This window comes from Panulirus ornatus, chromosome 33 (genome assembly GCF_036320965.1).
Source record: "Panulirus ornatus isolate Po-2019 chromosome 33, ASM3632096v1, whole genome shotgun sequence".
Classification (NCBI taxonomy): Eukaryota; Metazoa; Arthropoda; class Malacostraca; order Decapoda; family Palinuridae; genus Panulirus; species Panulirus ornatus.
The window spans coordinates 10,502,294-10,519,014 of NC_092256.1; the positions used below are offsets into that span (position 1 = coordinate 10,502,294).

The 16,721-nt window shown below is 39.0% G+C and overlaps 1 protein-coding gene across 5 annotated transcripts in view; it reads right to left on the reverse strand.

Annotated features, from left to right (window-relative positions):
* Nucleotides 1-16,721, reverse strand: part of Atg4a (Autophagy-related 4a) — a 53,018-nt gene that overhangs the window by 16,143 nt on the left and 20,154 nt on the right. For all 5 annotated transcript variants that reach the window (XM_071681585.1, XM_071681584.1, XM_071681587.1 and 2 more), the window contains 4 exons: nucleotides 14,982-15,159; nucleotides 12,876-12,955; nucleotides 5,762-5,871; nucleotides 296-374 (listed from right to left, as the gene is read on the reverse strand). In XM_071681585.1, the coding sequence (XP_071537686.1) occupies nucleotides 296-374; nucleotides 5,762-5,871; nucleotides 12,876-12,955; nucleotides 14,982-15,159 (447 nt within the window). The remainder of the gene's footprint in view (nucleotides 1-295; nucleotides 375-5,761; nucleotides 5,872-12,875; nucleotides 12,956-14,981; nucleotides 15,160-16,721) is intronic.

A 16,721-nucleotide genomic window follows, 5' to 3' on the forward strand; every position in this document is an offset into this window, starting at 1 on the left:
TTTCTTCATCTGTTCCTAATGCTACCTCACTAATGTAAGAAACAGAAGTAGGTATGAAAGAGACATATACACAATTCTTCAAATATCAAATCAAATCTTTATCATGAGTATCACTGAGAACTTATTTTCTTAAAATGAAAACCACTGAAAACCATAACTGAGTAGAAGATAAACAGCTACTGTATTTGCCACAGAAGTTTTACACAATAACATCAACATACACATTCCTTAGTAGATATGTCATCATCAAGTTAAGGATCATAAATATTTTAACAAGTATATATTCCTAACTTACCCATAAAACCAATAAAGTACGATGCATGGTTGGGCTTCCCACCTAAGAGTCCTAGAGACTGTGGCATCTTGAAACATTTCTGTTGGAAGTTACTTAATATCAGGAAAGAAAATGTGTTACTAACATATTAACTGGAAAAATATTACAATCAGAATACTGAAGCATTTCTCTACACTGTTTATTTATAAATGTGTTACCTATCTTCCTGCCATGGAAGTCACTCACAATGGCTTCATCTCTAAAACACTTGAATTCCACAATGGGGTTCCCCTAGCAGCAGTTCTTTCTACAGTCCCCTTCAATATCTTCTTCCATGACGTTCCATTACCTCCAGTAAACCACAACATGAAGGCCCTTTCATATCCAGATGCCCATACAATCACATCACAATACCCTGACACTAAAGTAACAAGAACAAACATGCAACACTTCATTACTCAACTGGAGCAATGGCTTACCCAGACCAGAATGTCTGCATCTCTCCAGAAATTTTCGGTCACTCTTAAAACTCCATACAGGCACAAATCCAGCTCACAGCCTCTAGTCATCTTGAATGAACAACTGCTTCCACAGAACAAAACACCAACCACTGTAGGCATCACATATTACACACACGATATTCACAACCCACACCAAAAACATTAACAAAAAAAGACATCCAAGTTAAATGATCTCAAAATACAAACTCAAATAAAATGACCTCAAAATACAAACTGACACTAAGTTTGGACTAGACAAAGAATTTCTAAGCCTCCTCAACAAACAATTTATCCACAGAAGAGAGTGAGGAATGAGTAAAGCACAGTAAGAAAGCAGGAGCAGAAAAAAAATGAAAAAAAATGTGAACATTGCACAGAAAAATCAAAAACATTTGCATACAATCTATCAGAAGCAGAGTGCTGGTTAAAGAGATACTAATAACACAAGGATTCAGTGGGTAGAGTAGTTGAGGATGATGAGATGTGTAAGTTCTGAAAAATGTTAAACATTTTCACATGGGCATGAGAGATTCTCCATAATGTCTCAGTACTTTCAGTGAGAAAGCAGTGGCTTTCCTAAACCTTTATAAACCACTCAGCCACAGCAGCAGCAGCACCACACTTGTTTCAGGCCCATTACCTTGCCAATCAGTGACCACCATCAGGATGATTTTGAACCCTTTACTTTCAGTTACTCTGAATTCAAAAGTGGCAGGTTCCAGGTGTTTAACTAAAAGTGGCCATAGATGGTGCAAAGATAAGGTTGTTCAAAAAAAAAAAAAGAGGAGGGAAACCAGGACAGGGTAAGAAAAACCAGGAAAAAAAATGTTTAGCAACCAAATGTAACTTCACAAAGTATTGCCTTACAGACAGTGAGATGACATGGTGGTAAGTCACAGCATGTGCCCTCACCTAACCTCCTAATTTTCAGAGAAATGAGCTCAGTGGCCTCAGAGATGAAACATCGCAAGGAAACACTGCCAGGAAGATGAAACATCAGGAGTCATGCAGGGGACTTACAAATGGAGGAGGTGCCCTAAAGATGAATTAATTCTTGAGTTATATGACCAAGACTTCAAGGACCAGAGAGATATATCTGTGGTCTAGAGCAAGTCAACTGCCTAACTGTCTTCCTTTAGTGCTGTCCAAACATATAGGAGGAAGGAAAGTTAGGTCACAAAAATGGTCTGGAAGGAAAAGCTGTCCATTTAGAACAGGAAACAACACTGATGCATTCATTGGAGGTGGGCCACTGAGCTCATTTCTCTGGAGATTAGGTTAGGTGAGGTCAACGCCATGGCCTGTCTCCAAATCAGGTCAACACCAATAAGGTAATCCTATGTGGAGTGACATTTGGCAATTATAAATGCTTGAAAGTTAATGCTTCATAAAGAAAAGGTTTTTCAGTTCTCAACATAGCAATTTGCTCCTTTGCAGTCTGCCTCAGGTGATTAGGAGGCACACTGGAATCTCTCTCCCCTGACAAAGGAATCCTCAGAGCCATGCACTGCAGACCATAACATCTAAACAAAGGTAACATCTGACAAAGGGAGTAAGCAAGTGCTAAAGACCCTTTTCCTGAATTTCTCAAAAAAAAAGAAGAAAAAAAAAAAAAGGTCCTGAGGGAGTCTAAGGTTGACATTCCCTTTCTCACATTATGTAGTCTAGTATGAAGTATAAAATTATTCTTCAATGCATGAAGAGATCTTCCTTGCTGAAATGAATTTCAAGATTATAGGGTGCACAAATAAATGGTTATGTTAATAATCGTTGTGAAGTCCAAAATGTCTCTCTGAGATCTAATCCGACATACAGTACATGACGCTCTTTTGATGAAGTCTTCCAAGAGTGGATGAAAATGAGGCTATTCTAAATTTATCAGTTTCATTCTAGGTAAATTCTGAGTAAGTATTTGCCAGTAGAAGTGTATGAGAAAATCCATGACTTTCAGTTCAGAGTTCTGCAAAACTGTGGTGGTCTAGAAGAATCTGAGAGATCAATCAAGGAGTACAGCATACGTGAAGGAGTCTCTGGCATCAAGTGTGTTTGTCCCACTTTGAAGCTATCAGCATTCATAAACTCCCAAAACCTGCTACTTTGAGAGGAACTCTTCCTAGAAGATGCAAGGGGGAGATAAAAGAGAAATCTTGTTCTGAAATTTCCAATCCAATGACCCACGGTGCTAGTCCTAATGAAAGCAACCAGCTGAGAGCCTTCCTATCTATACACATTTCTGTTGACACAATATTTAATCTCAGTAAGTCATCTGCCCAGACAATGCATAATCCTTGTAGAGAAGATGCTAAGAGAGGTAGGCCTTTGGACAGAGCCAGGGAGAGAACCTTTTCCACTAACTTTAAGAAAGGCAGAAAATTGCAAGAACCCTTGTTCATCAAGCAGCAGACAGCCAGAGCACTGTCCATCAGAAATGAATTTTGCACCCAATACTCAATATGTTCTGAGAGATGAAAAGCCTAAGGACCAATGGCACTTCTTTTGTTGTTAAGAAAGGACTTTTGTGTGTCTGTCCCAGGGCCTGCACCTAAATGATCAACCAAAGATTGGAAGCCATATCCTTGATTTAAGGCATCCCTCCAACTACCAGACATGTGGCTAGAGGACTCAATAGCTCGGTATTTGGGAGGCTCTCTACATCAGTCCACCACACTAAGGATTCAAAAAGCTTTCCCAGCAATTGCTCTAGGAAGATCTCTGCTTCAGTTGAAAGAATTTGTTTCCCATGAAGATAACATATTTGACCTGCAAACTTACTAAGTCAATGCAAAGGGCTGAATAACTGAACTTCCCCAAATATTGCTCTTGTTGATTTTAAGACGGGGTAACAGTGATGTGGTGAGTCCTCCATAAAGATAAAGACGCCACTAGAAGACTGTGTGAAGCATGCATGATGTGAGGAGGCCTACAGTATGACATGATTTATGAATTCTAAACTTGGCACACAATTTAAGTCAGTGGCACAGAAGTCTTGTCTAATATGATGTATGTCACTGCTGAGTGTAAACAATCATATGATGTATGTAGCATTTTAGAATTAAGTCTAGGCTGATTATACTGCCATTCAAGTGCAAGGTCTGCTGGACACTTTGAAAAGTGGTCATCTTTAATCCATTTCAGTATGTGGGCATTAAGGAGAGGAACATGCAAAATCATTCTTCTCCTGTTTGATTCCCTTTCCTTTTAACTGGACCATAAAGTGTTAATAAAAACTGGTCCACAGCAAGCTCTTTGAAATCCTTGCCTGTTATCTCTGTAAAGAACTCCTAAAAAACCTGAATCAAAGGCTGTCCTGAACTTTTTCTTGAAAAGGTTGGATGAGATTTCCAACTTCACCCAAGACCTCATTTTATATATGTTGAGTGGAACCTGCATAAAGACCCAACTTGATGGTATCAAAACTGCTGCTTTGAAAAGGCACATGTGCCTCCAGCAGAAATGACCTTAGATGCAATAAGGCTATTCACTCTTAGAGAATCATGGAAGGAATGGTAAAGCCCTCTAGAACTATCAACTCTAAGACTAAGAGTAAGACAGCTCCAAGTTGCTATCTCCTCCCTGCAATATCCTTTAAAGGGACAGGGTTATAACAAATGTATTCTTCATTGTTGGTTCTACAAGATCTACCTACAACAACCTTTTGAATGGCCTCACTGGGAAAAGAGGTCACAGAGGGGTGAGGAACAAAACAGCTCAAACTGCTCTCATTTATCAAGAAAAAACAGCCTGTCATCTGCACAGTTATTTAGATGTGAGACTGCATAAAAGTTTCTCAACATGAAATGAAAGGCTATATGAAAGCATGTCCCAGTGAGCTCCAGTTTAAATAAATGCCCTGTCAGTGAAGAAGAGGATCCACATAAGCCAAAAATATCTGAAAACTTTAAGTAAACTTTAGTGATGTGATGGAAGGGTGATGAACTAAACTACAGATAAGTTAAATGTCTCTAAATCATAATTGACTTAGCAAGACCTGGGAAAATATGATTCAATCAACATACAAAAAAGGGGACTCTACCTTTCCTTTCTCTACAGGACTGCCCTGGGTAGAGTCCTAGATAGAATGAGCATCCTCATTCACAAGCATGTTCAAGGTATTTCTTTTTTTATTTTGAGTGGACATTCTATGTCCACAAGGTTCTAAACATATCAAGATTAGCCAGAAAATCCTCAATGGGGAAAAGCCAATTAGGTAGGCTCAGGAATAGCCTCTCTCTCCCCAAAGGAAGTACTGACAATACTGGGGACCTATAAAATATCTTTAAAGAATCCTAGGACTTGACTAATTCTTATGAAGGCATTTTTAGTATTTTGTTTCTAGGGAGAGGACTGTGGTTGTAAATTACCCATGCAAAGCCAACACCATATCTATGAAAAATTATAATATCTAATATCATTTTACAAAACGGAGATAAAATGAAAAGACAAACAAATCAAGTGTTTGTAAGGCAAACCACAGCAACAGTCTATTGCCAGTGACACTGATACTAATTCTCAAGATAAAACAAAAGCACTTAAAATCAATGTCATAGAAAAATTATGAATAAAAGGTAAGAAATGAAAGTGGAAACACTGCCACCCAGCATCAAAGACATCCATACAGTGCCAATAAGCAAGTAAAAATGAATAATGGTGGGAACCTACACTCCACCACCTCATCTCTGCACAATGATGAAGACCTATGCAAATTACTGTACGGCTGTCAAGTCCATGTGAAAAAGCATACACCAGCCTCATATGTTTTATGATGGTTGAAGGGGGTGAATCCTCATGAATTCACCTCATTTTGTGAGAGTGGATCTGTTTTAACACTAGACAGCAAAATCTTTCTCAAATGCTTTTAGGACTCTGTCCACAGATGAGAAAATCTGAGCAGTGGATATGAATACAATTGGCATTAATGAATAAAAAGATGGATATGTACAAGTTCTATCATTAACCAGCATATGATTAATTGTTACCTGTTTATTACCTTAAGGCCAGAAAAGTAGACAGGATTCATTTCAGAAAGTCCAAGACGAAGAGGAATAAAGAGAAGTAATGGTCGCCATATTCGTTCTCCCTCAACTTGACAGCTGCATCCTGTCCATGAAAAACATCAGAAAAATGCATTTCTTCTGGATAGGTTCTGAAATGTTTATAAAGTGAATTCTATGATGCATACCCTAATACTAAAGACACTAAAAAGTTAACATTACAATTCAGCATTCTTAGTTGACAAAATAACAAAGCACAAAATTTTCATAGGAAACTTTCAAAGACCAACAGACCCAACTAAAAGTCTCTCTTTTGCACATCCATCAATTAGTGAAATATCAAATAATGCAGGCTTTCCATATCTTACAATTTATCTGAAGCCCATTACCTCTAGGAACTCCAATCAAGGAAATGGCCACAGCAAAAGTGTCTCCACTTATCCTCGTCCTTACATGCCTCCCTTGCATACATCATTCCACACATTCTTCCCCCATATCTGTTCCTCCAGTACTTTTCCATTCAATTTCCCCAGGTCAACCACATGACAGGGGTCGCCCCTTCAATCATATCATACACTCTCCTTGTAAACTACCCTTTTTGCATTCTTTACACATGCCCAAACCATCTCACAGTATCATATTTCACCCACTCTTCCACTCCATAATCTATTTCCTATGTATTTCCTGCCATACCATATCTCTCATATATCCTCTAACTACTTTTTTAATTTCATCTAGACATATCACATGCTCCTCTCAAATAACTCGCTTCCTCAGCCTGGATTCATGACCTTGGTGACTCATCCCACCTCCATGTTTCAGCTACAGATGTCAGGGGTGGGAAGAATACGCTGTGTGCCTTAAGCTTTCCTTCACTTACACATCTATCCTTCATTATTCTATTAAGGGATCCCAGGACTTTTCTACCCTATACTGTCTTTTCCTTTATATCTCTTTCCATATCACCAAACTTACCCAAGATAGCTTGCAAATAATTAAATTCTGCCACCTCTTCCAGTCTTTCTCCCCCAATATCTATAAAACTCTTCAGCCTTTATTTCCTTTCAAACTCAATTACTTTACTTTTATTCATATTTACCTTCAATTGCCTATCTTTACATATATCATAAAGCACACTTACATCTTCCAACTCCACTCTCAGTAAACAACACAGTATAATCTGCTAACAGGCTTACCACCATACATCACCAGCACAATTCATCTCTTTACTCCTTTTCCCTAGTTTTACTTCCATTTCTCTTACCATTCCATCCAAATTTATGTTAAAAAGCCACAGGTGACATCACACAGCCCTGCCCTACAACCACATGTATACAGACTTTTGCTCAACTTTCCATCCACTTTTACACATGCATTTGCTTCTCTACAAAGGGCTTTCACACCATCCTACAACATGAATACTTTTGAATGTCCCTTTCTTTAAACTAAGTCTTTCCAAATCACTGGTCCTTTTTCACTATATAACTTGTGCGCAGGAGGATGAATGTGCTGGAAATGAGATGTTTGAGGACATGTGTGGTGTGAGGTGGTTTGATCGAGTAAGTAACGTAAGGGTAAGAGAGATGTGTGGAAATAAAAAGAGCGTGGTTGAGAGAGCAGAAGAGGGTGTTTTGAAATGATTTGGGCACATGGAGAGAATGAGTGAGGAAAGATTGACCAAGAGGATATATGTGTCGGAGGTGGAGGGAACGAGGAGAAGAGGGAGACCAAATTGGAGGTGGAAAGATGGAGTGAAAAAGATTTTGTGTGATCGGGGCCTGAACATGCAGGAGGGTGAAAGGAGGGCAAGGAATAGAGTGAATTGGAGCGATGTGGTATACCGGGGTTGACGTGCTGTCAGTATCCGGATTGAATCAAGGCATGTGAAGCGTCTGGGGTAAACCATGGAAAGCTGTGTAGGTATGTATATTTGCGTGTGTGGACGTATGTATATACATGTGTATGGGGGTGGGTTGGGCCATTTCTTTCGTCTGTTTCCTTGCGCTACCTCGCAAACGCGGGAGACAAAAAAAAAAAAAAAAAAAAAAAAAAAAAAAAAAATCAAAAACTGTTTATCATTTCCTTTCACATCATTGAATACCCTATGCCCCTTGATTATATCACCAACTGCTAAATTACCCACTTTCGCATTAAAATCATCCACCCCTAATACCTGGTCTCTCACATCAAAACTATCCATATAGCCCCTCCCAATACACTTCCCTCCTTTCCTCAGTCCTCTTGATTTCAGGTGCATAAGCAATAATCATTAACTTCTTGTAATCCACTTTAATTCTAACCCAACTCTGGGTCTGGGGCTTACTTCCTTTCACTCTTTCACACATTCCAACAATTCTTCCTTCAGCAGAAGTGCTACCCCTTCCCTAGCTCTCATCCTCACACTAACTCCTAACCTTACCCCAAACATATTCCTAAACTATTCTTCACCCTTATCCTCATGCTTTGATTCACTTGGAGCATGAACAGATTACCCATCTCTCCTTTCTCATCTTGGTTACATCTACACATATTCAGAACAACCCAGCTTGAGCCTTATAGGAAGATGGGTATTCCTTACGTGGTTTCTTTTATTCCAACTTTAAGAAATAGAAGTACAAGTGGAGGGTTTCCAGGTCCCCTGCATTTCTTTGCCACCTACGAAATGAAGGAATACACAGGAAGTATTCTTTCTTCCTTATCATAATCATTACTATCCAATTATCTCAATCATACGTGATCGCCATTTCCCACATCAGCAAGGTAGCACCAGGAAACAGATGAAGAAAGACCCATCCATTCATATACACATACAAGCTCATTCACATACATATACATACAAATATGTACACATATACAGCCCTACACATATACACACATGTATTTATTCATACTTACTTGCAGTCATCCATTCCTGACACCACCCAGCCCCACAAGAAACAGCACAAATTCAAGAAAGGAAGAGAAAAAAGATAACTTACATTCTCTTCTTTTCTCCCATACCCGATCATCGCCCCTGCATCAGAGGGTAGTGCCAGGAAACAAAGAAAGAAAGGCCACAGCCACTCACACTCATTCTCAAGGTGTCACGTGTAATGCACCAAAACCACAGCTTCCTTTCCATGGTTTACCCCGGACATTTTACAAGCCCTGGTTCTGTCCACTGATGGCACATCAACCCCAGTATATCATATTGTTCCATTTTACTCTTATTTTGTGCATGCCATTCACCCTCCTGCATGTTCCGGCCCTGATCACTCAAATTCTTTATTAAACCATCTTTCAATCTCCAATTTGGTCTCCTGGATCTCCTTGTTCCCTCCACTTCTGATATATTTTTTGTCAGCCTTTCCTCATTCATCCTCCCCATATATTCAAACCATTTCAACACAACCTCTTCTTCTCTCTCAACTACATTCTTTTCATTTCCATACATATCTCTTACCTTCTCATTACTTTCCTGATCAAACCACCTCATACCACATATTGTCCTCAGACATTTCATTTCCAACACATCTGCCCTTCTCTGCAAACCTTTATCTACAGCCCATGCCTCACAACCATACAGTGCTGTTGGAACTACTATTCCTTCAAACATACCCATTTTTGCCTTCCCAGATAATGTTTTCAATTTCAACACATTCTTCATCGCTCCCAGAACCTTCTCCCCTTCACCCACCCTGTGACTCACTTCTGCTTCCATTGTTCCATTCGCAGTCAAATCCACTCCTAGATATCTATAACACTTCATTTCCTCCAATTTTTTTTCCTTTCAAACTTATATCCCAACTAACTTGTCCCTCAACCCAACTGAACCTAATAATCTTCCTCTTATTCACATTCACTCTCAACTTTCTCCTATCATACACTCTTCCAAACTCAGTCATCAACTTCTGCAGTTTCTCAGTGAAATCAGCCACCAGTGCTGTACCACTCGCGAACAACAACTGGCTCACTTCCCAGGCTCTCTCATCCACAACAGACTGCATACTTGCCCCTCTCTACAAGACTTTTGCATCTACCTCCTACAAAACTCCATCCATAAGCAAATTATACAACCATGGTGACATCACACGGCTCTGCTGCAGACCAACCTACACAAGGAACCATTTACTCTCCTCTGTTTTTCTAAGTATTTCTCACACACCTTCTTCAAAGTAAACACCTGATCCATGCAACTTCTATCACTTCTGGGACCACACTGCTCCTCCCTAGATTGATGCTCTGTACAAGTTTCCACCCTCTAAGTCAACATCTTCCTATACAACTTGCTAGGTATACTCAACAAACTGATCCTTCTGTACTTTGAACACTCACCTTTATCCCCTCAGCCTTTATACAATGGCATTACACATGCGTTCTGTCAATCCTCAGGCACTTCACCATGATCCATAGATACACTAAATATCCTTACAAACCAATCACTGACACAGTCACCTCCTTTCTTACTTTTTTCAATTGCAGTACCATTCACTCCTGCTGCCTTGCCGTATTTCATCTTCTGCAAGGCTTTCAGCACCACTTTTCTCTTAACCAATCCACTCTCCATGACTCTCTCACTTCACTTATCACCCCAACAAAAACACCCAACATCTGCCACTCTATCATCAAACACATTTAACAATCCTTCAAATTACTTACTCCATCTACTCCTTACTTCATCACTCTGTTATCACTTCCTCTTTTGCCCCCTTCACCAATATTCCCATTTGTTCTCTTGTCTTTTGCACATTATCTACCTCCTTCCAAAACATTCTTTTTATTCTTCTGAAAGTTCACTGATACTCTCTCACCCGAACTCTCATCTGCCCTCTTTATCAACCCCTGCACCTTCCTCTTGGCCTCCTACCCCTCTCTCTTATGCACTTCCCAATCATTTGCACTCCTTCCCTATAAGTACCACAAAAACCTCTCTTTTCTCTTTCACTTATAACTTTATTTCCTCATCCCACCACTCACTACCCATTCTAATCTGCTCATCTCCCATCTTTCGCATGCCATATGCATCTATTCCCTAAATACCTCCCATTCCTCACCAACTCTCCTCACTTCATTTGCTCTCACCTTTTGCCATTCTACACCCAATCACTAATGCTATTCCTTCGCAAAAGTCTCCTTTCCAACCTAACTTGCTCTCTCACCACTCTTTTCTTCCTGACACTGTCTCCTCTTTTTTGAAAATTCTACAAATCTTCACCCTTGCCTCAAGAAGACAGCTATCAGACATCCCACCAGCTGTTCCTCTCTGCACACTTACATCCAAAAGTCTCTCTTTTGCATGCCTATCAATAAATGCATAATCTAATAATACTTGTTGACCATCTCTCCTACTCACATAACTATACTTGTGTATATCTCTCATTTTCAACCAGGCAATCCCAAACACCAGTCTTTTTTCAGCACATAACTCCAAAAGCTCTACATCATTTCTACTCATAATACTGAATATCCCAAATGAATCAATCATACTTTCAACTGCCATACTGCCTATCTTCGCACTTACTTAACCCATCACTAATACCGGTCCTGAGCACCAAGACTGCTAACACGATCATTCAGCTGCTCCCAAAACACTTGCCTTTCATAATCTTTCTTCACATGGCCAGATGCATAGGCACTATCAATCACCCATCTCTCTCCATCCACTTCCAGTTTCACCCACATCAATCTAGAATTTATTTCCTTACACTCTATCACACACTCCTACAGCTCCTGCTTCAGAAGCAGTGCTACTCCTTCCCTTGCTCTTATCCTCTCACCAACCCCTGACTTTACTCCCAGTCATGATTTTGCTCCTAAGACATTTCCAAACCATTCTTACCCTTTACCCTTGAACTTAGTTTCACCCACAGCCAGAACATCCAGGTTTCTTTCCTCCAACATACTACTCATCTCTCCTCTCTTCTTGGTTACATCCACACACATTCAGACACCCCAATCTAAGCCTTCCAAGAGGATGAGCACACCCCACCAGGTTCACTCTTCTGTTTCCTGTTTTAGAAAATCAAATACAAGGGGAAGATTTTACATGAGAAGCTGTTCTTTGTTTTACCTGAAAAATATTCTTTACAAAAGCATCACACTTTGTGTGCCTGTTTCAGGAGCCAAAAAATATAAAACCAACTTTAGATATTTCTGTGAAATATGTCAATGATCTAATTTGTAGCTTGGTAGGACACACATGAAACAACAGAAAGTCTGATGACATACTTCTACATAGGAAGGAACATATAATCAACTTGATACTCCTAGCATCTGTGCCTATGTTCTAAGAGATGTTAGGGATCTATATATATTAACCCATTCACTGTGGCAGTTCTAATATACAATGTACACTGTGTGTGTGGCATATTCTCAAATATTCTAAAAATATATAAGTTTGTTATTCATGATTAACTAAAACTATATCTTCCAAGTAAAATGATATATGTCAACCTGGTGAAGCATTTTATACATGCTAAATGCCCTTTAACTTATGCTGCTCCACTGCCAGGTGCATAATTAACTCCAGGACAATTTTCTGGCATGCACAGCAATGTGTGAGGTATTTCAGTAAGTGTTTTGTAATATGAGTAATACGGGTTTTCATCATTAATATTAACCTTATTAGACTGATGAATCTAAAAATTACCGTAAAACAGAACGTAAGGGCTGTCAAGAAATCTCCACACATATTGACAAGAGACAGGAAAAATATTAGGTTTTCATCAGAGAGATTCATCTTGTCAGAGTGACAAAGCTTTAAAATTACTATACATATTATATATGTAATACAAGGGCATAGAGCTTGCACAAGCCATATTGAAAGCTTGTACAGACTGTCTTGACATCTCCACACATACTGACCGATGAAAGGCAAAACATTAGGCTGTAGTGTCTGGAATCAATGCATGGGCTGCCACTACAAGCATTTATGGCTTTACTGTACACATATGCCCCAGCAGTAGTTAAAAGAAAAACTACTGAGGTGTACACAACCCACCTGGAGTGAAAAAACATGCCAGAGCATTTAAACCCAAGCTGCAGTGAGTGGGTTAAAATCCCTAGAACTTTCTATTTAAAAAGCTTTATCGGACAAGATGTTTTACTGCAGAAAAAATATGTACAACTTACTGATTTCATCCATGATCACTATGTTGTCCATGGCAACATTCACACTGAAGTTGTTCCATTCATCAAACGGTGTAAGTTTTCTGCAAATCAAAAAGAAAAGGCATCAAAAATTCAGGTGACTACCAGTTACAACATAGAGGTATCTCATTCATAATGTAACATGAAAAGTTGTTCAAAATGCTTATAAATATGTAAGACATCCCACTATTTGATCATTTAGTCTATAAGCATCAAATGGTGTCACAACAGTTATACTTAAAACACTATAAATTTCAACATATCTTCATATCAATGTCTTCCCAACATACAACCTACCTTATTCAGTCAATCCACCTTTAATTTGGCTTTTCAGTCAAATTGCCACAGTATAATATATAGAGGAATGGTCAAATTCCAAAATGTCTTGCAGCTCAATTGAAAAGACTTATACAATTCTTTCCCTATAATCGATTACCATTTCATGGTTTCAGATCTTAAAGCTCCCTCACAGCAAGTTTAGAATGATGATTAGTCTGAATAATAAATATTATACTCCAAACAGCAGCCTTCCCTTTATCAGGAGCAGGCCATATCAAGAGAACTCATCCTTGAATAATTCTACCGCCAACCACCCCATACCCAAAACATCAGCTTATGATCTCCACACACTGGCTTGGCTGCCAGAAGACAGAGGCACGTCAATGTTTGCACTATGAAATTTGGGACTAAGAGCCATCTTTACTGCTTCATTTACCTATTTGCAATAGTAAAGTAGCATTATGAACTGACAGCTGAGCTGAAGGTACAAGTAATTACATCCATACACACATATACTTTTTTTTTCATACATATTCGCCATTTCCTGTGTTAAGAACAGAGGACTGAGCCTTAAAGGGAATATCCTCACTTGGCCCCCTTCTCTGTTCCTTCTTTTGGAAAAAGCAAAACAGGAGGGAAGGATTTCCAGTCCCCTGCTCCCTCCCCTTTTAGTCACCTTCTACGACATGCAGGGAATATGTGGGAAGTATTCTTTCTCCCCTATCCCTAGGGATAACACACATACTTGCATATAATTATATTTTTCACTCGATCACCATTTCCCATGTATGTAAGGTAGCACAAGGAACAGAAAATGAAGGGCCACATTTGTTTACATCTATTCTCTAGCTGTCATGTGCAATGCACCGAAACCACAGTCCATATACACAAGGCCCCATAGTCCTTTCCATAGTTTAATCTGGCCACTTCATGTGCCTTGGTTCAATCCCTGTATACAACATAGTTCCAATTCATTCTATCCAGTGCACACTTTTCACCCTTCTGCATGTTCAGGCATAATCACTCAAAATCTTTTTCACTCCATCCTGTCATCTTCAAACACGTTTCTCCATTCTCCTTATCCCCTCCACTTAGGACACATATGATCCTCTTCGTCAACCTCTTCTCAGGCTCATTCTTTCCATATGTCCGAACCATTTCAGCATACCTCTTCATCTCTCGACTGCACTCTTTTTTTACCTTATGTCTCTCACCCTTTTCTTACATACTCAATCAAACCATCTCACACCAACTGTTGTCCTCATGCATTTCATTTTCAACATAACCCTCCTAAAGGCTTTGAATGTGCTTGCCTTGGAAGAGTGAAGAGTTAGGGTTGCCCTGATCAAAACCTTTACGTTTTGAAACATCAATTATGATGACTGTGAACATTTCTTTGAGAGATGTAGGAACAGAGCAACCAGAGGACTTAACATAATATGAAGCAAAAAAACTGGTTAAAAAAGAGGTAAAGAAGTACTCTTACTGTATAAGAGCAGTGAATGAAAGGAATAAAATGATTAAGAATATGGTTGATGCAGACAGCATACCTAAGTTTAAAAAGTTGTGTCACAGTGTCGAATGCTCATGAGTTGGGGAACCCAAGAAAGTAAACTCCCTCCCCGTAAAGTACAAATAGGTAACTACGAATAAACTACTATGTAACTATACCCCAACCATAATTGGAGGCAGTTTGAATACACTCAGGTACTTACAAACACAACTTTTCAAAACACTATACTGATAGAGAGGATTGCTGCCATTACATTATCTTGAATGTTTTCTGTACCAAAAACCTCAAAATCTTACCTCATAACCTGAGCCACTGTATTAGGACCATACCACTCTCCAATGGGTTTACCTTCATCCACTCCCAATTGTGATATTATATGGAGTGAGAAGGTTGCACACTTGTGATCTTCAAACATGCTCATAATTCTTATATATGCTTCATTGGAAGTAGAGGCTACCCAGACCCAGTCTCTACCTATATGAAAAGACTAAATTAATCATCTCAACTGCTTTATTGCTAGAACATCTTTATACATCATTCTGCCATTCAAAGTTTATTATGTTTAAAAGAAAATCCGTGACAACACTTATAACTTAAAAGGAAGGGAATTATCATAAATGCCTAATGCTTTATAGAAGGGTTCCTTCTCATGAAAATTCTAGAATATTACTCTTCTTCAGGTGCTAAATCTATCCATATTTCAATATTCACAATCCACTTCACCATTGCTTGCAAAATAGGGAGTTTGAAACTGATACCCCTCTTCTGAGCCTATGTAGGGTTAACCAACAACATTATTTCTCAAAACCTATCTAGCAATCCATTCAAAATACTACAGGGAAGAACAAACACAGGGATCACAAGAAATTAAGCAAGAAAGTTGTTAAACAAGATGTGAGGAGGTACTATGAAAGTATAAAAGTAGTGGATGAATGGAGTAAAACTGAAAACATGTCTAATGCAGTCATGATACAGAAATTTAAGAGGTATTACAGAGACCATTCAAGAGATGGGGATCCCCAGCAGTAAAATTGCCTCCCTGTACAGTACAAAATAAAGAACTAAACTACAAGTTAAAGAGCAGCTAATCATGCAGCAAAATTCAAAGAGAAGAGTGCATAGGATGATGAAAGAATATCTGAAGGAGTGAATGACAAGTTCAAAAGTGTTTTTCCAATGAGAAGGTCTCATAGAGAACTGAATTTTCAAGAAGACATCAACAGAATACTAATGGCTCTGATGAAATTTCACCATATGTGCTGAAGGTGTGTACAGATACATCTGATAAACCACTTGAAGTACTGCTCAAGATGTTGCTACAGAGAGGGAAAGTGCTAAGGGATTGGAAAAGGTGCAAACATCATACTTATGGGGAATAGCATTGAAATACAGCTTGGTCTTCCTGATGGGAGTGATTAGGCTCTGTAAGTTCTGTTTTACCTAAAAGAGAGGGTTGGGTGGATTGTTTGTATCTGGACTGCCAACAACATATTTGACACTGCTGCATGGGTGGCTGATTAAAAAGCTGGATTATTGGGTAGATTATCTCAGTGGAAGGAAATAAATTCCTCATGTCAAGGGAGCATTCTCCATATGGGTGGTCACCAATCAAATGTCACAGGGTTCTATCCTGGGACCATCTCTCTTCTTGATTTAGATGAATGACTTGCTAGAGGGTATGGACTTCTTTCTGAATTTTGGTTTGCACATGGCACAATAGTAATGGGGGAAGTGAAACATATGAAGGACTGTATTAACTTACTGGGTTACCTAAACAGACTTCAAATTTGGTGTGATATATGGCTGATGATATCTAACATGGGTAAATGTAATAAGGAAGGATACAATGAAAAAGGTATATTTATGAATACAATCTAGAGGGAAATAAGATGCACGAATCTATCTCTGTCTGTAAAGGGGACTTGGGAGTTGATATCATCCCTAAACACTCTCTAGAGTACCATATTAGGAGAACAGTTAAGAAAACAAACTGTCTGCTGACAAATATTGGAATAGCTTTCAAGTATATGGATAAG